This window comes from Miniopterus schreibersii (assembly GCF_964146895.1).
Source record: "Miniopterus schreibersii genome assembly, chromosome: 20".
Taxonomy (NCBI): domain Eukaryota; kingdom Metazoa; phylum Chordata; class Mammalia; order Chiroptera; family Miniopteridae; genus Miniopterus; species Miniopterus schreibersii.
In genome coordinates this window covers 13,283,270-13,304,719 of record NC_138122.1, presented here as the reverse complement: position 1 = coordinate 13,304,719, position 21,450 = coordinate 13,283,270, and the positions used below count along the sequence as shown (strand labels likewise).

The 21,450-nt window shown below is 50.0% G+C and overlaps 2 protein-coding genes across 3 annotated transcripts in view; one reads left to right on the top strand and one right to left on the bottom strand.

Annotated features, from left to right (window-relative positions):
* Nucleotides 1-1,860: 1,860 nt before the first annotated feature.
* YPEL1 (yippee like 1) lies at nt 1,861-19,854 on the top strand. Its single transcript, XM_081122459.1, has 5 exons — nt 1,861-2,010; nt 10,359-10,641; nt 14,945-14,988; nt 15,520-15,628; nt 16,889-19,854. Exons 2-5 carry the CDS (start codon nt 10,525-10,527, stop codon nt 16,976-16,978), a joined length of 360 nt encoding a protein of 119 aa, XP_080978585.1. The 5' UTR covers nt 1,861-2,010; nt 10,359-10,524; the 3' UTR covers nt 16,979-19,854.
* The window catches only part of PPIL2 (peptidylprolyl isomerase like 2), a 26,587-nt gene continuing 24,660 nt past the window's right edge, over nt 19,524-21,450 (bottom strand). Inside the window, exon 21 of one of the 2 annotated variants that reach the window (XM_081122457.1) lies at nt 19,524-20,818. The gene's annotated coding sequence lies outside the window, so the exon portion shown is untranslated. Of the gene's footprint in view, nt 20,819-20,867; nt 21,099-21,450 lie in introns of those variants that run through there. The other variant, XM_081122458.1, reaches the window with a different exon arrangement.

Genomic DNA, 21,450 nt, shown 5'->3' with positions numbered 1-21,450 from the left:
CAACCTGGGTATGTGCCCTGACTGGGAATCGAACTGGCAACCCTTCAGTGCACAGGATGACACTCCAACCACCCGAGCCACACCAGTCAGGGCCATTTTAACCGTTTTTAAGTGTATAATTCAGTAGCATTAAGTACATCCACACTGCTGTGCAACCATCACCACTATTCCCAAAATTATCATTATCCCAAACAGAAACTTCATACCCATAATATGTATCTTTTACTGTGGTCACAGTTAAAAGACATTTGAAAGGCACTGGTCAGTGGTTAGCAGGGGGATTCATATCTGGGACCAAGCAGAGGACAGGATCCTTGCTGGAGAGGGGCCAGTGAGCTGACTGGCCAGGGTGCTGGGAGGGCCATCTACAATTCATATACATACTGCAATCACATTTTAGGGAAAAGCTTCTCCAAGAATGAAGCTAGGAACCATAATGCAAAGAACAATAGTAAGTCTGGTGCTGAAATTTTCAGAGAATGAAGGGGTCTGCAGAAATAGAGCAGAAATCATCAAAGTGCCTAACCACCACACAGATATGTAGGTAGGTGTATGTTAAGTTCAATATTGTGCAGCCACTAAAAATATTTACAAAAAGTTGCAATAACAGAAAAATGCCCCTTCAAAAAGCAGAATACAAAATTATGTAAACTTTGGATCATATCAAAATTATAATTTTTTTAACAAAGGGCTAGCTGAGAAAACATTTGCAATAGCAAACAACAAAAGCTTAATATTTAAGACAAAGTAATCCTGACAATTTCCAAGAAAAAGGAAACTTAGTTGGAAAGTGATGGAGACCTGAAAGACTTAACAGTTGATGAAGACATCTCTGAAAAACTCATCTTAAAACGATCATGAGTTCCCACTTTGCAGTCGGGTTTCTGGAAGCAGGGAGCTGGAGACATCACTGGAAGAATGGCTAAGTTCCAACAAATGTTTAAGAGGCAGTATCCAGCTGCTTTCTAGTAATCAGGTGATACCCAAAGACAGATCTTTACAGTGCATTGCGCAAAAACAAGATCTAAAGGTTGCTAACATACATTGTGACTTCAACAGGGTGGGATTTCAAAAGTTATGTAATTTTTAAATTATAGAGAAAGGCTATGGGACCAACAAAATAATGACGGGAGTGGGGAAACAAAGTGTGGCCAACGGGAGAGGGCGGGCTGCCTGGGGGCGAGGGCGCTGTCGGGCCCTATTTAGGGGTTCCAGAACACAACTAGGGGCCAGGTGCAGATCCAGAGGTTCTCGGGTGAAAGGCCTGAAGAGTTCTGGGAGGGTGGTCAGAGCACAAGAGCGCGCAAGACCCGTACTTCGCGGACAGGGTCGAGGGTCTGGCCTGGAAAAACCGGGCGCCGCGCACAGTCGACCCGCACACCCCACGTCGGCTCCGGGAGCTGCGAGCCCAACCTGTCCACGGCCGAACCACGCGTGCGGAGAGAGTAGGTGACCTGCGGGCTTCCTAGGGCGCGGGATCCACAGAGGCGGAGAATCCTGCGGGATAAGCGCCCAGCCCGGGCCCGCACGCGCCTGCGCGCGCGGCGCTCTCCGCCGAGTACGCCCCCCGAACCCCGCCCCGCCCCGCACGGTCCCGCCCCTGCGCCCCTCCGCCCTCACCAGCTGGTTCCGAGGCCAATGGAAGCGCGGCGCGCCCCGTGGCACGTGCGCCCCTGCCCAGCCCCGCCGAGCGTGAGCGGGCCGAGCTCCCGAGCGCAGAGCGCGCGGGGCGGGGGCGCGCGGGCGGGGCGGGGCGCGGGCGGGGCTGCGTGCTGATTGGCCGGGACCGCGTTCCGAGGCCGTTAACGGCGGCGCGGCGGGGCCGCGGCTCCAAAACAAAGGGCTGGCGGCCCGCGGGGCGGCGGCGGGAGGATGCCTCGCGCCCTGGGGAGGTACCAACGGCCGCACGCGTCCCGGGGCGCGCCGGGGCCGCGTGGGACCTGAGCCCGCGCTGACCGAGGCCCGGGCCGGATGGGCACTGCGGGCCGGGGCGCGGACCGCCGAGCGGCCGTGAGTACGGGCGGGCCTGGACACTGTTGCGCGGGCGGCTACTTTGTGGCGACCCGAGAAGCCTGCGGGTGCGGGCAGGGTCTGGAGGCACCTGTTGGGCGCCCAGGCGGGCAGGCGGGGCGCGAGCGGACGCACCTGTCGGCGTTTTCCTTCTGGTTTGGTTCTCTGGTTTGTTGATATTTGGTTCCCTCCGTTTTGGAGCGGACCAAAGAGCCTAATCTCTGATTTTGCCCCCCGCTTTCTTCCCTCCTCTCCGCCCCCGCCCCCCAGCCGTAAACAATGTACAGAGGGAATGAACCACATGACGACAGGCTTTTCCCTCTTTAAAAAAACAAGTCGCCATTGGGGAGGAAGATGCGCACAAAGAGGTCTCCTAGGAATGACTGTGGAAAGGGGGAGACGTTTCCAGTTGCCCGCGTAAGGATCGTGGCTAAGATGAAATGCCCTCGGTGCTAGCTCACCACTTGTGGCACCGGGCGCTGTTAAAGCAGAGCTCGCAAATGCCTTCGCTGTGGAAACCTGCTAGGCAGGGTCCCCTCCCCCAGCCCTGCCTGTGATTGGCATCTTCGATGTCCAAATTAGGTGCCGAGTTTTAGGATGGAAAAAAGGCTGAATTCCTTTTTAGATAGACAGTGGCCTTGGAAGACAACAATTTCGCCACCCCGGGGCCTTTTCTGTTCAGTTGCATTTCTTCTTTCTCTTTGTATCCAAAACATACACACCTTAACCTGCCCATTCCTTGGCCAAGATGTTATTTTTTCCACCAACCAATCCCTCACCTAAAGCCTCTGACAAGGCTTGCCTCCTGGGAAACCCTTTTCAGGGGCTGCACCTGAGCACACTGCCTCGCTCCCTTCACCGGCGCACCCTCCAGCCTCTGCTCTGTGCTAGTGGATGTGACGAATGCTTGCTGAGGCGCTGTGCTGGAGCCCAGTGTTGCTGAGTTTCATAATCCTGCCCTGGTTTCCCCTACCCTAGCTGTGGGCTCCTGGGTGACAGTCGTGGCACATGTGAAGAACGCTAATACTGCGGCTCTCCTAGACCTCCATGCTCCCTTCCTTGTGGGAACCCCTGAGAGCTAGGACCAGGGCACACTCATGTTTTAAAACGACCGTGTAGCACAGGGTCTGGCCTGTTTTGGACACTTTAAAAAAAAAAAAACTGAATGAGTTTAATTAGTAATCTGAGTAATAGTGTTTCTGCTTTTTAAATGAACTTATTTTGGGATAATTTTAGATTTACAAAGTTGCAAAATAATACAGACAATCCCCGTATGCCCCACACCCAGTGTTACCATCCCCATTGTCACTGTCCCACATTGCCATGATATATTTGCCAAAATTAGCAACTGACATGGGTACATGAAGTCAATTCCAGACGTTAAGTCTTTCTGTTTTTGAAGCACTAAAATTTGTAAAGCTCTTTATGTTGAGAGCAGTGTTCCTATAATGTCTGCCTTCGATTCTGCCCGCCTTCCCGAAGTTCCATGGGGACCCTGTGTGGAGGGGCAGGTGTGGGAGTGTGGAGGGCAAGGGGCTATCATGTCGTTTTCTCGTATTTTTCTCCCTAGAAGACTGATGAAAGGAGTATAGTTTAGAATATGGAGCATCAGTAGAAGTCTGCCAACTTGAGAACCATCCTGTGTCACTTTGCATTCGAGATTCATTTGGTTTAGAATTTTTAGAAAAGTAGTTCTGTTAATCAGAACCTCTAGGGAGTGGGAATTTTGACAAGAGATTTCAGCTGAGGTTGGAGAAAGTACTCAACAGCCAAGTCACTGGAGGGCCAAGGGTTCTGGCGAGGGCAGTATGAGTTAGTTTCTGGAAAGGAGTCAAGAGGGTGACATTGTGACAGAGACGGGGCACTGCGGAAAACCTGTGCACTGCTGAGAGTAAAACTGAAATCCTGGAGCCAGCCAACCCACTGCCCCGGGAAGAGACCCCTACCCTGGCACCTGCTGTGCCTCGGAACCAGGCCCAGGACTCCCTGTGGGGTTTGCGAGGTTGTGCCAAGCTTGGTAACTCTGCCATACTATCGCAGTGACACGACCTCTTGTGAGGGTCTCTGGACCACCTTGTGAAGTGTGTTTTGCCCCCATTTTACAGGTAAGGTAACAGCTTGGCCACCACTTTGTGCCACAGTTTGAGTGGAGCCTTGTCCCCACCCCCCACGCCCCAGCAGCCTGGCTCTTGCCAAACCTCACCTGCTGGCTCCTCCTGATGCCACCTGTCTTCCCAGCTTCATCGCTCTCCCCCAGCCCTGGCCCCCTTTCCGATTCCTCTCTGCATTTCGGGTGTTTCCCTCCCCCTGCCCAGCGCAGGGCTTTGAGTGTTTGCTTGTGTTTTATTTAGCAGGTGACTAATCAGGATTACCCACCTCTTTCCTCTTCAGTCCGTCTTCCAGGCCTAGTCCCACCGTTGAGCGTGTGTTGTGGTCCCTGCGGTCTCCCCTTCTTGTTAGCTAGGGAACAAGCAGCCTTTGCTAGAACGTCCCGAGGCCGCGACGGGACACTTTGTTACGAGTGGGAGGACTGAAGTATGTATTGAAGGGTCTTCCAAAAGAAAGGCTCCGTGCAAACTCATTAATCATGGTCTCATGGGTGATGGAGACAGGACCTGACCACGGGTGCGGGGAGAGTTGAGAGAGCCTGGAGGGCAGACATGTCCCGGCCACTGGGCGATGCAGGACCCCAGACCCCTCTGGTTCCCCGGAGAGGCAGGGGCAGTGGAGCCCACAGCGGGGTGAGGGGGTTTTATCTGAGGACACCCGCATAGGTGGTAGGACTGAAGAAAGGGGTTTTCTCTCCCCTCCCCGGGGATCCAGTCATCCACCAAGGCTCCAGTTCCTGAAATGCGGAGAAAAGGTTTTCATTCTAACTCAAGTAGGAAGGAAGGTAGTGTGGGGGGGAGCTGGTCCTGCCAAAGGCAAATTGTACCCATGCCGTCACACCTTTGGATGTCAGGCCTTTCCAGGCCTGTGTGTGCACGTGCCATGTGAGTTTGAATTGTCGGTACATACACTTGGTCTCAAAATCAAACGTTATACACAAAAAAAAAAGACAGAAAGGAAGTCACCTTCCCTGTCCTTCCTGTCCCCAGCCTGAGGTCCCACTTTGGATCTATTTCTGGTTCATGTTTATCAGCACGTTTGGCTAGTGTCTGGGTTAGACTTGAGGCGGTTTCTAATCTTATTACAGGCAACATTGTAATAACTGTTATCCAGTTATATTGCTCGTGTGCAAGTCCAGAGGTAAATGTCTGGGGGGCGCCCGGGAGCACTGATGGGTGTTACCAAATGGCTGCATCGAAGCGTGTTCTCACCAGTGGTGTTACCAACTTTTTAAAAACCTTTGCCAGCCTGCTATGTTGTAAGGCAGATATCAGCGTGCTTTTAATTTGCATCGATGAGTAAAATTCACACCTGTCTGCGGGCACTGTGGTCCAGGGTATAGACTCTCTGGCTTTGAATCCAGCCCCTCAGCTTACTTTGCAACATTGGCAGATTGATTCACCTGTCTGGGCCTCAACTTCCCTGTCTGCAGAGTGGGACTAAGAACACTCATCTCCTAGGGCTGCTGTTAATGCATTTGGTTTTCATAAAGTGAACTGCTTAGAATGGGGCTGGCTTGGCTGTGAGGCTGTTTGGGAGAGTCTACATTTCCTTTTGCATGATGGACGTGATCTCCTGCGCACGCCACCTGCCTGGGGCTCTGCTTTCTCCAGGAACTCTGGCCAAACAGCAGGCCGTGTGAGCACGCACTGTCTCTTTTGAGCTGTGTTTTCTTCCTGGGCTCCCCTGGAGCTCTGTCCCCAGCACAGGGAGACCCCAGTTCCCTCTGACACTGACAAGCTCACTCCTTTGCCTGCCTGGGACTGGAACTCACCTGCCAGGTTGTGGCAGTGCTGTGCCGGGAGGAAGAGCAGGTGGCGTCTCGGGGTCTGCTGTCCTGTGGTGTGAGGACCTGGCAGGGTGCTTCTGAGAGAGGGAAGGGAGCCCTCGGCCCTTGGGCAGCTTCCATTCTCTCCTGAAACTGTCACAGCTCTTTTGTTTGCGGTTTATTTCTCAATGTTTTTGTCTTTAGAAGTGTGGTAACGGCACCATATGGACACGAGCCTGATTCACGTTCTCTTAAAATAATTATACATGCTTGTTTTAGGAGAGAAACTTCTGGAATCAGAATATTGGTTTTGCTCTAAAAAATTAGCCCACATTAATATCTTTTGGGAGGATGATAGCCGCCCTCCCTGCGCGGGAATGTAATGCCCTGGGATGGACGTGGTTCACTTGATGCATTTGCCTTTTAGTTGCTTAAAGGTGGTTCCCAAACCCAGACATGACAACTACTCTGCCAGGACCCCCTTTGAGGGGTGTGACAGGAATGGAGGTCAAGACCGAGATAACGGAACACGTGGTGTGAGCCACAACCCACCCTGTCTTTAAGAGCTGACCATAAGCGCTGAGAATGGGCCAGGCTCTTAGAGGTGACAGGGCCATGAGCAGGGCCACCCCAGGGAAGGGGCCCTCAGGACTGCTGGTGGCTCCTCAGGTAGAGGAAGCCTTAGGGTGGGGGCTGTCCAGTGGAGCCTCAGGAAACTGACCGGCATACATGGCATTGAGAAATTCAAAATAAACAAAACCCTTGGCAAGTTGCCACTTTTAAAGGTGTTGTCCCATGCAAAGGTTAAGAAATGAGGACTGTCCCCCATTCTAATTATAAATGAGTGAGAATCACTTGTTTAAAAGCCACGAATGAAGCGCAGGGCACTTTCCGTAGTTCTCTGTTTGGTCACCGGGAGTAGTGTTTCCGCCACTAAAGGGGCCCGAGAACTCTAAGACCTGAGTCACTGCCTCTGGCTGATCCAAGATTGTGCCTCTCGGGCCCGCACATTGTGCTTCAGAAGGAAGCTGGAGGAAAGGAGAGAAGGGATAAAACAAGTTAATTAACTTAAGGCTCCTTTCAATAAAAAAAACTTGGGGGAAGGCGTTACAGCACTCCAGGTGAGTTCAGTAAGGGGCGACGTCGGGACAGGCTCCCCTTGCTGGTAATTCCTGACAGGTGGGCCGCGTGGACCGTGTTGGACCCCTGCGCGGGGAGGAGAGTCGCCCGGGAGGTGCAGGTGGTGTCCGGGTGACACTTATCTCCGCGATCTCCCCGGGCAGGTCAGTGAGCTTACCGAAGGTGAGGGTAATGCAGGGGTTCAGATGCATCAAGCGTCCAGGGGCCGTAGCAGCGGATGAAACCTGATCAAATGAACCGCAAGGTCTGGGCAGTTCTGAATGTTATTACTCCATGTTATTCTTGCTAAATGTTAAAGTGTAGCCCAGTATTTTGCAGACCAGCTTCATAGGAACCCAAGGGATTAATGTAGCCAACTGCAAAGAAGAAATCAATGTGTAATGAACAAGTAGTGTATCTAGGCAGTGGCCACGCCTCCCTTCGGGAGACAGCTTTGGATGTGCATCGCGCGTCCCTCACTGCAAGTAATAAAACTACCTTGGGACACCCAGGTCTTCTGGAATAGAGCACCCCAAGTGGTGAACCCTTTGAGTTCGGTAACACCTTGTCCTTGATTCTAAAGAAACCCGAGGGAAAAATTCAGGATGGACACCTGATTTAATGGCAGCTAATGGGAAACGTGTGTTTTGGGAATTACTAATTGGGAATATTCGATATAATCGGGCTTGTTCATTAACACCTTCACTTGGTCGTGAAGACCATATATTGGAGAAGGAAACAGGCCTCATTTTAGGAGACAGGTGTGTGGGTGTCGGCATGTGGACCTTGTGTGGAAATTTTCTCCACCGTCGTCCTGCTAGCTGGTTTTCTCTGTTGGAAAGTTTGATAAGCTATTAGTTTTTGTTATGGCATGAAATAGAATCCAACTTTTTCTTTTCCTAGGTACGCAATTGTCCAGCACCATTTAAAAAAAAATTTGCTCTTTCCCAGTGAGCCACAGTGTCACTTTGCTGTATCTGGTGTCCTGTGATATGCGTAGATCTGTTTCTGAGCTCTCTTTCATGTCAAGTCTACTTGTTTTTTGTCCCAAGCCAGTATCAGACTCTTTAAAATATATATATATATTTTATTTTAGAGAGAGAGAGAGACAGAGAAAGAGAAACGATTTGTTGTTCCACTTATTTATGCATTCATTGGTTGCTTCTTGTACATGTCCTGACCAGGGATTGAATCCTCAACCTTGGCATATTGGCACAATGTTCTAATCAACTGAGCTACCTGGCCAGGGCCTGGGTTTTTTTTTAAGTCCTTACCCAAGGATGTTTTTTATTGATATTTAGAGAGAGAGGAAGGGAGGGAGAGAGAAACAAACATCAATGTGAGAGAAACATGGATCGTTGCCTCCTGTACACCCCTCTCCCAACCAGGGACCAACCGGGGATCAAACCTGCAGCCTGGGTACATGCCCACGTTCTAGCCTTATCTGTTCAGCCTTCTGTGTCCTTATGTTTAAGATGCGTCTCTTGCAAATAGCATCTACATGAATTTTGTTTTCTGCTCAGTCTGAAACCTTAAACTCTGTTAACCCGTTTCTCTTTCCTGTAGCATTGATATATTTGGGTTTAATTCTTTCTCCTTTCTCTGGGCTTCCTAGTCTCTGTCGGGTTTCTTTTCCTCTCCTTTCTTGCCTCCCTTTAGACTGACATTTTATCATTCCCTGATATTCCCTTTATGGGTTTGGAAGTCACACACCTTTGTTCTTACAGAAGTTTCATCAGAAATTACATTTCTCTGTAAGTTCTTTTTTGGACCATACAAGGACTCTGGAACGTTCTCACTTCAGTTTTCACCCTGACTTGTCGTCATGTATCATAATCGTACCTTTAAAGCTCTACACGACCTTGTTCAGTTTACCCAGGTATTTACCATTCCCTTCGTTCACCATTCCTTCTCTTAATCTGAAGTTTAGACTTTATCTAGAGTTGTTTTTCTTTTGTCTGAAGCACATCCTTGAATTTCTTTAGTGACATTTTGCTGAGGTCAAACTTTTTAGTTGTCTGTAAATATCATTTCCCCAAATCCTTGAAAGGTATTTTCGCTGGATACGGGTTCTGGGACAGCAGTTACTGTCTTTCAGAACCTTCAGGCCCCTTTCCCTCCTGCCCTCTGGGTTGCATTGTTTCCCTTGGAAGTTGTTCCATTGAAAGGTAATTTTCCCTTCCCTTCTGGATACTTATAAGGCTTTTTTTTCTTTTTCTTTGGTTTTCTGCAGTTTTATTATTATGTGGCCAGTTGTGACTTTATTTTTATTTATTCTACTTGGAATTATTGGACTTCCTGAGTCTGTGGATTGGTGTCTTTCTTCAATTCTGGAAAATCCTCCCTCTTTCTCTCCATGTAATGCCTTTGCCCCATTTTCTTCTAATTTTTTTTCTGTAAATCTGCATGCATGTCTGTGCTTTTGGTGTCATCTAGGAAGTCACTGCCAAACCCAATGTCATAAAATTTCTTCCTATATTTTATTCTAAGAGTTTTACAGCTTTAATTCTTACATGTAGGTCTTCGATGCATTTTGAGTTCATTTTTGTATATGGTGTAAGGAAAGGGTTTAACTCATTCTTTTGTATTCCGATGTCCAGTTTTCCCAGCACCATTTGTTGAAAACACTGTCTTTCCTCCGTTGAATGGTCTCGGTGCCCTTGTTGAAAATCATTTGACCATATACATGGATTTATTTCTGGACCGATAGGCAATTTTTTAAAGATTAATGAACAGCGGCTCCAGCCCTGGCTGGTGTGGCTCATTTTGTCGGGCGTCGTCCTGTGCACGACAGGTCGCTAGTTCGATTCCCGGTCAGGGCACATGCTCGGGTTGCAGGCCTGTCCCCAGTGGGCGCGCAGGAGGCCGCTGATCGATGTTTCTCTCTCTCTGCCCTCCTTCCTCCCTCCCTCTAAAATACATAAAAACATATTTTTTAAAACTAGCGGATCCATCATTTATTCATGAGTGTCGTGGAGCTTTGAGTCATTTATTCCACGATTTGGGACAAGATGTATCCAGTGGTGCCGTCGCCTCACTCAGGCGGGAACCTTGTTGGCTGCTGTTTTCTTTCACTTTTCCTGAAGCCACACATAGGATAAGATGCATTTGATCAAATGTTTTTCTCAAATGTTTTTGTATATAAAAGTAGTTCACCTGCCACGTTGAACTAAATTTGGGATGGTTAAACAGTGGTTAAGTATTAGTATTCTTTGTGTGGACAATTAATGACAGGCCTCGGTCTTTAACTTCTAGTCCCGCCCTCCCGGTTCTTCAGCACACATGCGTCCTAAACGCACCATCGCGGTGTATTTCGCTCTCTCCGTAACTCACTGTCTTGATTTATTGACAGGTTGTGGCGTTTTTCTCTCGTCCCAGCTGTGTGGACAGTGCCACACGCCCTCTGAACAACAACGGCTCTTGCGTGCCTGTCCCAGTGTTTCTTCTGTCAGAGAGCCCAGCAGAGCCGCAGTTCTTTCAGTGCCAGCCCTGAGCTGAGCGAGGAGTGCCCAGGCGAGATGGTAAAGATGACAAAATCCAAAACTTTCCAAGCTTATCTGCCAAACTGTCACCGAACGTACAGCTGTGTCCACTGCAGAGCCCACCTGGCCAATCACGACGAGCTGATCTCCAAGGCAAGTGGTTTGTGTCTAGAAATTGATGAGGTTCCCTTGACAGTGATGTCATTCCTCAGTAGCAGATGAACATTGAACCATCGCGTGGCTTTCTGGGTTTGCTGTGTCCTGAAAGTCTAGAGCCTCTGGGCAGCGTTGATGAAAGTCTTGTGCGTGACTAAGTGTGGCTGTGCCACATGCTCATGATCTTGACACTGTGGGTGGGTTTGGAAGGCCGGCAGCTGGGACTCCCAGAGATCACGGAGCGCCAGATGAGTCAGTTATTTGTCAGAGCAGTAAAATTAGTGTGAAACCAGACACGTTGAAGGAACAAAGGAAGTCAAGAAAATCTGTGGAAATAGTTTAATAAGAGAATTAAGAATTTTTTAAAACTTAGAATGGCTGGGAAGAAAAGAGGCTTTGTGTGGGAGATGGGCTCTTTCAGGAAAATGCCCAGGAGGGAGCTCTGGGCACCGTCTGCAGGACCTGGAGCAGCCTGGTAGATGTGACAAGAACGGCCCCATCCTGTCTTATTGGGTCGACGTCTTTATTAGCAGTATGTAATGCTTGTACTCAACCACTTGTGAACATTTAAAACAATCCAAACAGCCTGGCCGGCGTGGCTCAGCCGCTGAGCATCAGTCTAGGATCCAGGAGATTGCGGTTCGACTCCCGGTCAGGGCACATGCCTGGGTTTCGGGCTCCATCCCCAGCAGGGGGCGTGACTCTCCCATCATCCATGTTTCTATCTCTCTCTCTCTCCCTTCCTCTCTCTGAAATCAATTAATATATATAAAACAATCCAAACGGAGTAGATGAGTGAATGTTCCCTTGGGAAGCAGCAACAGTCCTCCCCCCCCCCCCACAGGTCATGACCCCCCATTCTCACAGATCGGGACGCTCACCCACCCTCACAGGTCTGCCTTCCTGGGCTGCAGGCACCTCACTCTCTTTCTAAAACAGTCTGTCGGGAATCTCCGCTGAGGCTTGTTGTTTCACTCAATTAGAAGAACATTTATCTGCTTGTGTGTTAACGAGGTAGTAATGACAGGTTGTTTCATTTCTGTTCATTATCCGAAATAAAAACTGTTAAACAAGGCAGAGTTTCTGTTCTCCTGCAGCTCCTTTGTTCATTCAGAGGTTTCAGGGCAGAAGTGGAAGTACCTCAGGCTCGGGAGAGCCGCTCCAGGGCCCCCAGATTGGGGCTCAGTGTCCCTGGCTAAGCTCATGCCACCTAAGCAGGCGTCAGTGTCAGGCCCCATTACGGTCTTTGTTCTGAAGCATGTGGGCGGATCCACTGTGAGGTGGGCCGAAAGGAATGTGAGCTGCTGCTTCCAGAGCACCCAAAAGCCATTAAGCTGTTTTAAATCACATCAGAGCAGAGGCCTGCCAGGTGGAAACAGTCATGACATTAAATGAGCACTTTAGGATGAAAGGGAGCTGAGAACCTAAACTCTTCAAGCACACAGGCTGCCAAGAGGTGTCAGACTTGTGTTTCAGCTGGTGCTGAAGTAAACTGCTTTTCCCCCCCTACATCAGCGATTTTCAACTTTTTTCATCCCGTGGCACACACAAACTAATTACTAGAATTCTGTGGCATGCCCAGCCCGTGTGGCTCAGCAGTTGAGCGTCGACCTCTGATCCAGGACGTGACGGTTTGATTCCCGGTCAGGGCACATGCCCAGGTTTCGGGCTCGATCCCCAGTAGGGGGCGTGCAGGAGGCAGCCAATCAATGACTCATCATTAGTGTTTCTGTCTCTCTCCCCCCCCTTTCCCTTCTTCTCTCTGAAATCAATAAAGACATATTTTACCAAAAAAAAAAATTCTATGGCACACCAGAAAATATATATTTTGCCTATCTGACCAAAAAAATAGGAATAATTTTGATTCATTGACACTGGATGGCTATTGTGTTGGCTCTTGTCATTTTTTTATTTGACAGTCTAAGGGAAAAAAGGTCAGTGCCCCTGACTAAGTAGCCAGGTAGTGCATCTTTTAAAAATTCTTGCGGCGCACTGGTTAAAAATCGCTGTCTTATATTGTTATCCCACATCATTTGTAACATAAAGCAGAACCCAGTCCATACGAGGCTAGAGTTACCTTCCTGACAGGCTCCCCAGCCCCTGGTGCATCTGTGCACTAACAAGCAGTCCCCTGGCCCGAGGAAGCCCTCTTGGTGCAGGCGGGTCTGGTTGTTAGAAAGCTCTGTCTGGTTTGCAGACTCTTATCTGCAGGCCACATCTGGCAGACCAGCTATTCTTGTAAAGTTTTATATTTCATCTGTGGCTGCTTTTGTGCCAGAGGGTATATGGCCCTAAAGTATTTATCTGGCTCTAATTTACAGCAGTTTGCAGAGCCCTGCTGTAGTCAGGCAGTGGCCTGAATCTGAACCATAGATCTGAGCACATCTTGGATCCAAACCCTGTGTGAAAAATGAGGATTTGCAGAATAGGTGAGAATTAGGAAAATCATTCTAGAAAACTGAAGGCTGATAGGGATGTGTGAAAAGTTCGTATGATGATTCTTTGTTAAATTGGACAAAATAATGTTCCTCATTCTAGGAAGCTACTTAAGGGAAGACCCCTTTTTAAGTCTGAAAGCTGTATATTTAAAACAGTGGTAGTCTCAGGCTTAGTTTTGCTGCAGTAACAACCCCAAATCTCAGTGACTTAAAACAAAGGTTTATTTCTTTTTTTAATCCTCACCTGAGGATATGTTTTTTGTTGACTTTGGAGAGGAAGGGAGAGAGAGAGAGAAACATTGATCAGTTGCCTCCAGTATGCACCTCGACTGGGGATCTAACCCACATCCTGGGGCTGTGCGCTGACCGGGAATCCAACCCGCCGCCTGTCGGGGTGTGAGACAGCGCTCCGACCAGCTGGGCCACGCGGCCAGGGCCAAGCGGAGGTTTATTTCTTGCTCAGGTGGGGTGTTCATCATGGGTCGGCCAGGGCTCTGCTTTCTTCAGTTATAAAAGATACTTGTTTGAAATTATAAAGTGATGTGTATGTCTAAAGTAAAAAGTGAGAATACCTTTTCCTCCTTCCTATCCCAGCTCCATTCCTTAGAGTAATCACTTAGTAGCTTGGTGTGTATGTTGTCTGGTCTTGGTTGGTTGGTTGGTTTTTTGTTTTTTGGTGTGTGTCCATAACAACACATTTTCACTTTATTTTTTTATTTAATCTATCTTTATTGATTTCAGAGAGAGAAGAAGGGAGAGGGAGAGATAGAAACATCACTGATAACAGTCATTGATCGGCTGCCTCCTGGACGCCAACTGGGGATCGAGCCCGCAACCCGGGCATGTGCCCTGACCGGGATCGAACCGCGATCTCCTGGATCCTAGGTCGATGCTCAACCGCTGAGCCACGCCCGGGCGTATTTTTCACTTTAAATAAAGAGCTCACGACGCACATCGTTTTACAGCTGGCTCCCTTCCCTTAACAGTCCTCTGTGACTGTCTTTCCACACCCTCTCACCCATCTGTTTTGTTTCCTTTTTAATGTCTGCACGAGTCCCGGATGTGAAGTGAAGGCACTTGTTTGCTCACTTATTGGTGGGTGTCTGCCTCCAGTGTTTTTGCGACTACAAACACTAATGGTGACCATTCTTGTCACATTTCCTCAGGCACTCAAGCTGACCTGTTCTTTACAGTTCGTTCTGGGAATGGGATTGGTGGGCCATCCAGTCAGCCTTCCTTTCAGTCTTTTGAATTTTTGGTGACAGTGTTCTTGATTCTGTTTGCATTTCACCGACAATTTTTGTGGTCCCTCTGTTCCGTTTGGTCATTTGAGCCTGGGACCGGAGCAGATGAGCCCCCAGCCAGTGTTCCCTCTTGTTTCCAGGAAAGAGGGGGTTGTGAGAGCTGAGTCTGGGACTGACACGAATACCCCATCCTGCCTCCTGAATCGTCTTAGAGTACATAAATATGCTGTGAGCCATTTCTTAGCTTGAAACACTCTCCTGGGTGAGCTGTCTTTCCTCCAAGTAAGGGGCCATCGTGGGCTGTGACTTTCTATTTCAATGGAAAAGCATGAAAACGTCCCCTTGCCCCTAGTATCGGACAGGCGTGGTGCATCCTGTGCTGGCAGAGCGACCTGGGCAGCTCTCTGGGGCGCCCTGTGACTCCCCGGCCCTCGGGAAGACGCTTGGCCTGCTCGGGGCCCTGAACGCAGCCCCCTCACTCTGCAGGGTGGCCTTTCAACTCACGTCAAGGCCCAAGACCTGAAACACAGCTGCTCCATTTTCATTCCAAAATGCCAAACTCATCATCACTTTTTGTCTTATCGCAATAACCTTTTAAACCTTTTTTCTTCTTTGCAGTCCTTTCAGGGAAGCCAGGGACGCGCCTACCTCTTCAATTCTGTGTGAGTAGCGCTGCGGGTTAGCCTTGCGGACGTGCTGTGCTGTCAGGCCCACTTATCGCAGCTTCTCTGTGCCCGTTCCGTTATTCAGCTGGAATATATAGTGTCCCCAGTGGTCTCGAATTACCCAGTGTCTCTTACGTGATCTTAAAGAATTTCCTCTCTAGTCTTAAGAGTTTCAGGAAAGCATAAGGCTCCTGAGGAATTAGCCCTGCACACATGCTGTGGTTCGCTTCCCATTTGTGGGAGGTTTTCAGTTTTACTACAGCAGAACTGTGGTCACCTCCCCAGAACCTGTCCCATCCTGGGATTCTTGTGGGGAGATAAAAAGTTGTTCCTTCTCCTAAGAGGTGGCGGGGGGCAGGGGCAGGGGAGGCCGGGAGTTAAGAGGAAACACTGCTGCATGTCTGGTAACCAGTTGGCTCAAGAAATCACCCCAGGGTGGGAGCCATCCCTAGGTGGGGGTGGAAATGCTGCCAGCCCGGGCCCCCCCAGGAGGCAGGGTCTCCAGCGCCTGCTGCCTCCTCCCTGCAGGGTGAACGTGGGCTGTGGCCCCGCAGAGGAGAGAGTCCTTCTCACTGGCCTCCACGCCGTTGCAGACATCTACTGTGAGAACTGCAAAACCACGCTCGGGTGGAAATATGTGAGTAGCCACTGTGTTCTGACATTCCGGAGAACACAGATTTACTGTAATAAAATGTTTACAAATGGAAACAAGACTTGCAGAGGTGTAAAAGCTGCCCCGGAAGTGTGATCCTATCAACCAGAGTTCATGTTTTAAAAGAAATTTCTTTTGGGCCAATTAAAGCTGTGTGGGCACACCTGCACGCAGACCCTGTGCCCTGTGGGTCCCATGCAACAAGGGAAGGGAGGCTGTTCCCACTCATCTGGGTGGCCAGGGCTCGGGGCTGGTGACGTTACTTTCCAACAGCCATCACAGCAGACCCTCTGCAGTGCTTGGCGCCTTGTATACGTAGAAGCCCCTGCCTATAGGCTCTTAGTTCCAGCCCCTTCTTTCTCCTGGCGCCTGTGCTGAATGTTGCCACCCTGCCCCATCTTCGGTCTTTACCTCCTGCCCCAAGCTTCCTGCAGGCACAGGTGCCGCTGTCCCCACCAAACCTGACCTGTATCTGGTAACTGAGCGTTTGGCGTGGGAAGTCTCTGCCATTTTCTGCTTCCATCTCCCTCCCACCTTTCTGACTGATCTCCTCTGATCTCAGCTTGTTTTGACCTTTATGTTGACAACTCCCAGACTTGTTCCTGTGCCCCAGCTTCTGTCCCATGTCCCCAGTGTGCCCTGCCATCTTGTGCACGTCCCCCCCCAGATTCGGCATTTAAGAGGCCCATCTGGAGTGGTGCCTGAAGTTGTCTTTTGCAGCCATTCTCATTTCCTTCGTCAGGGCCACCTGCTCTCCCCCTTGGAATTCTCTATCGTTGCTGGTGTCCCATGTCCCCATCAGAGAGACAGGCTCAGTGAGGCCTGCACACTCCCCCAGTCCTTCCACCTACTGGGCCTATCGCATTCCATCCCTGAACCACCCCCAACAAAGGGCCCTGTCTGTCGCCAACATCTTTGAACTGCCCGGGGCTTTCACAGTCACCTTTACTTTGCTTCTACCTGGTGTCCCTGGAAGGAGCGTCTTGCTCTCCCTAGCTCCCAAATTGCCCTGCAAATGGAAGGTGCTCAGTAACAAATTTGAATTCATATTTCCCTTGAAGTTTGACCATAACTTGATGACACGTGTACACTGTCACCCGAGACAGACCCCTCCCAGCCATGAGCCGGAAACAGCTGGGGAGACACGTTACTAAAGGCTGTTTTCTCTGCTCAGAATGCAATGAAGTTGAAAAATGAAACAGTCTGTCCTGAAACCTTCTCTGTCTCTACTTTTTTACCCCCAAGGAACATGCCTTTGAGAGCAGTCAGAAATATAAGGAAGGAAAATTTATTATTGAGCTTGCCCACATGATCAAAGACAATGGTTGGGAGTAGAGTGAAGGCCTCCTGTTCTCTTCTGAGTCCTGTTTTGTGAAAGAGACTTTAATGGAAACATAGGAGCATCCTGGATGACAATATTCCTTGAACTTGAACCTTGCAAGCCGGCCTCTTCTGACCATCCCATGGGTAAGGCTCCCTCGGTCTATGTCTTCATGTATGTGGTCGTTTCTGAAATGTTTCAGTGACCTTTTTCTAATGTTTCACATTCTAGAGAAAGAATTAACCAACTGATGATTTACCCGTCTAGTTAATACCTTCTTTAACCTATGCCTTTAAGATAAAGTTTGGCTGCTCTTTCATGTTTGATAGAAAGAGACCGAATCTCTACAGACCACAGGGACAGGGTCTCTTTAGAGAGCAGGTTCACCCTGTCATTTAGAATGAAGGTTTTATAGGCCACTTTTTTCCTAATTTGCAAAATTACAAATTGGTTATTTCTCTTGCAAATGAGCTGTTAAGTCATAGGGCTCATTTCAGAATCTTCCAGAAGCAGTCACAAATCTGTACACCAAGGGTGTGTTTTTTAGCCTTGTTCGAAAACAGAAGATACCATTGATAACGTTTTAGATAAGCTATAGAGAAGTGGGTCTAATGCAACATCTTGTTATTTAAGCCAGTAGCTTCCTTATCTAGAAAGCAAATGAACTAGTCGTTAGCGGAGACTGTTCCAGGGGCCCGCGGCGCAGCTGCGCCAGGACCACAGCCCTGGACACGGGGCTCCGGAGGTGGGGCTCAGCCGGGCACTGAGGGGCTGCTCCATGGAGTAATAGTTTAACACACTGGACCGAGTAAATCGGATTTCCTTTTCTACTCTGATGTACTTGAAGAAAAATTATTTTTGCATATGAGAGAGGCCAGAACTAACAGGATAAACTTTCAAACTTGAGATTTGGTAGATTGTTTCAATGTTTTCAGAAGAGGTTAAAATTGCAAGACAGGTTTAAACTTTGTAAATGGGATGTTTGCTCAGCGGGTCCCACTGCCTTGCCTGGTCTGTCCCATGGGCTGACACACAAGGGGCCTGGGCAGTCTCCTAAGTCCTGAGTTGCCGCCACGTGTTTCAAGTTTCGATCCACCCGTGCTTCAGCAGGGAGTGGGCCCGACACAGGTTTTGGCCAATTTGCAGAAAATTGAGGTCAAAAACTTTTCCAAGTAAGTTTTTTCACTGTTCTAACCTGACTCCAGCCTGTGGGCCCAGCCTGCTGCTGCAGGTGTGTGGGGAGGCCTTCTGTGTGGTCACCATGGCGTGAGACTCCCTGGGTCCCAGCACCAAGGGCAGGAACAGGGCCCCGGGCAGGCAGTGTGCCCAGGTGTTTCTCGGCCTGTAGGACGGCTCTGAAACTGCCTTTGGGTGAGGCTAGTCCGGCGGCAGCAAGCCTGAGCCCCTCCCCTTAGCACAGAGCTCCCGGCCATGCAGGCAGGAGGCTCCCCTGCCGGTTCCGGTTTGGCCGCTGCCCTCTCGGCACCACCTCTGCCTGTCTTGCCGCCTTGGAACATGGGAACGTGGCGGCCCCGACTCCAGGGTGGGTTCGCACAGAGGAGCCCCTGCCGCTCGTCAGCCGAGAAGGGAAGACCTTTGTGCAGCCGTGGAAGCCTCCCTTCCAGCAGGTGCTCCAGCTGGCGGCCGCTTCCCTGAGCTGTGTCCAAAGATCTGGGCTGTGCCAGCGTCTGTCCGACCTGGCGTCCGGCGCGCAGCCCCGGGGCTCGCTGCCGTGGCCGAAACCTGCAGAGGCCTCAACCGTGAGCACCTGCGCGGCCCCAGTGGCAACGGAAGGGCCTGAAGGACGCCGCCCGTGGGAAGTGAGTACTAACTGCAAACGTGGCCTAAGCTGACTCCCCTTCTCGTTTGGGGTCCTCTACGAGCCTCACGCTGCACCCGGCGGCCGGACCAGGGCAGCGGCCCGAGCGTTTCTCCGTGAGGTCTTCACTTCAGCTGAAGGATCTTTCTAAAATTCTTCTGACCAATTTTTGTATATACTAAACTTATATTTAAAGCTTTTATATGTTCTGGGCAATTTTACTGCTCCTTCCATTTGAGCACTTTGGTTTTGTATCGTCGGTTGTGATGACATTGAAACCTTTTTCCTAGCGGTCTTATGACTTGTGTTTTTTTCTTTTTTTTGGTAATTGATACAAATACTCTTACCACTTTTTTGTTGGTCTTCTAAAAAATCCAAGCTCCTTTTGAAACCAAACGAACTGAGCATGAGCTGGCTTTAGGGAAGGACATCCACGAGCCACAACTACGTGCTAGTGAAGTGCTGGAATGTTCCACCCTCTCAAATTCCTAAACAGTGAATGTCATCCCCTGACTTTTATTTAAGTTATTTAAAATATTTTTTCCTTGAAGAGTGGGAGGTGATGCCAGGATTATAAATGCATTTAACTTAAAATTGTGCCATGTCCTCTGGCTCAGTACATTTGCTTTAGAACTGTGGTTTAGTTTTGTTGCCATTTTTATATACATATATAGTATTTTTATACCTTAACACTTATTCTTGATGGCATCTGTCAGATATTAGCAAGGATCAGAAATGGGAATTTTTCGGAAGTCCTTTAATTTACCTGATGACCTTACCAGGTACTTAAAAAATCCAAGTGCTTTTAATTTCTGGAAAAGTACAATTTAAGCTCCAAAACCACCTACAAAAATGTAAACCCTTGCTTGTCCTCCCATGTGGGGCGGGTCCGCGGGTCCGCGGGTCCGCGGGTCTGCGGGTCTGCGGGTCCATGGGCCACAGCCCGGGCTGGCCCAAGGGTTCACCCCTCGGAGCAGGACCGCCAAGCTTGAGCGCACAAGCCTCCCTCGGCCTCCCTGTGTCCAGCCCTTGGTCCTCTGAGCTTTAAAAATAAAGCTTCCATGTCCAGTGTCTCCTTTTCAGTAGCACTTGTGCTCAGGTGCTCTCCTCTGATGCTGAGGGACAAGGCCCTGGTGCCGTGCAGCTCCCACCAGGAACACAGGGGTCTCCTTTCCGTAGGCAGTTCTGGTCCTGCGCTGTCATATGCAGAAGTAGCCCCTGGGCGCTGGCCACCAGGCTCACCATCTGTTTGGTGTCTGCAAGTGTGGCCTGAGAAAAGCCTAACCCTGCAGTTTCCGGGCTGTGGCTAAGCCACACTCACCTCCTTCTGAACTGCTGAAGGGCTAGGCCTCCACGCCTCAGGAGCCCAGGGCTCTTGGTGTGCTGTACCCACCCCACCCCCGGGGTCTTCACCCCCACCCTGCCTGCCCTCTCCTCCCGTGTCAACCAGGTTCTCGGAGACAGTGCTGGTGCAAACACAGGTGAGTTCTCAGACGTCTGTAGCTTGGAGGGTGGCGTAAAGGGGTTGTGAAAAAGTGAGGGACCACTGACTAAAGGCACGGAGGGGCTAGACAGTCACACTGCAGAGGGACAGGGTATAGGCAGCAGTGTCTGGCCTGAAGCGAGATAATAGGCCAGCGAGCGGATGCGCAAGAGGGCCAGAGACAGGCAGGTGAGAGAGAACGGGGTGGGGCCTGGTGGTCAGCGTCAGGGCTGGGAAAGAATTGCCAAGGTACATTTTGGAAGTAAGAGTTGTCGAGACTTACTGTCAGAATTGAGGTTTTGGGTGAGGGGGCAAAGAACAAAAACCAAGGATGGAACTGGGTTAGAATTTCAGCATAACGAGAAGGGGGGAAGCCTGTGCCGACCTGAGGACCATAAGCACTGAGAGAGGGTGTGAGGGAACAGTGACCCTTGCAGAGCCCAGAGCTGAGGTCCTGGAGGAGGCAGCTGTCCCCAGGTTTCTCCAGAGGCACTTCAGGAAAGCTGAGGTAGCAGAGTCAGGTCAGGAGAATGGAAGCCGGGCTGGCACAGCCTGCAGAACGAACAGAAAACAAGGACGGGCAGGCAAGAGTAAGTTTTTTAAGACATTTATAGAAAAACAGGATCAGGGAAGGGAACTTTTAAGTTAGGGCTTTCGGGCCAGCCATACTAGCATTTCCTAAGAGCTGAGGGCCAGTGTTTGAGCGCAAGGATGGGCCCTGAGGATGGGCAAGGGGGCGTGCCAGCTGGCAGGGCCTTCATGTCCAGCAGGAACAGCTGTCTTCACCTACGTGTGGTCTCATCACCATCCTGAGACAGAGAGGTGGGCAGTCCTGGAGGAGAACCCAGACGCAGGCTTGCAATGGGCACAGCTGGGACTGCCCACGGTCCTTGCTAGGCTGGACTCAGCAAACCCAAGCAAGAGGTGGCAAGAAAGTTTTTTGGAAATAACATGTAGGTTCTAGTCCAGGGTTCTCAAATCACTGGCATCAGAAGCCCCTGAGCTTTGTCAAAACATAGACCTCAGCCTCCAGGTCAGAGACCACATGAAGTAAAAAAAAGACCCCGAGATGATGGAAATGGGTGGTGGTGATAAGAAAACCGCGATCAGGAGATGACAGCCCTTCTCCCAGACCTAGACCCAGTGCCTGGTGGTCCAAGATGTGGGCTCCAGCAGGGCGCAGG

Coding starts and splice junctions, on each gene's coding strand:
- YPEL1 (XM_081122459.1), top strand. CDS start 10,525: ATGGTAAAGATGACAAAATCCAAAACTTTCCAAGCTTATCTGCCAAAC. Junction 10,642..14,944: donor ACGACGAGCTGATCTCCAAG/GCAAGTGGTTTG, acceptor TCTTCTTTGCAG/TCCTTTCAGGGAAGCCAGGG. Junction 15,629..16,888: donor CCACGCTCGGGTGGAAATAT/GTGAGTAGCCAC, acceptor TTTACCCCCAAG/GAACATGCCTTTGAGAGCAG.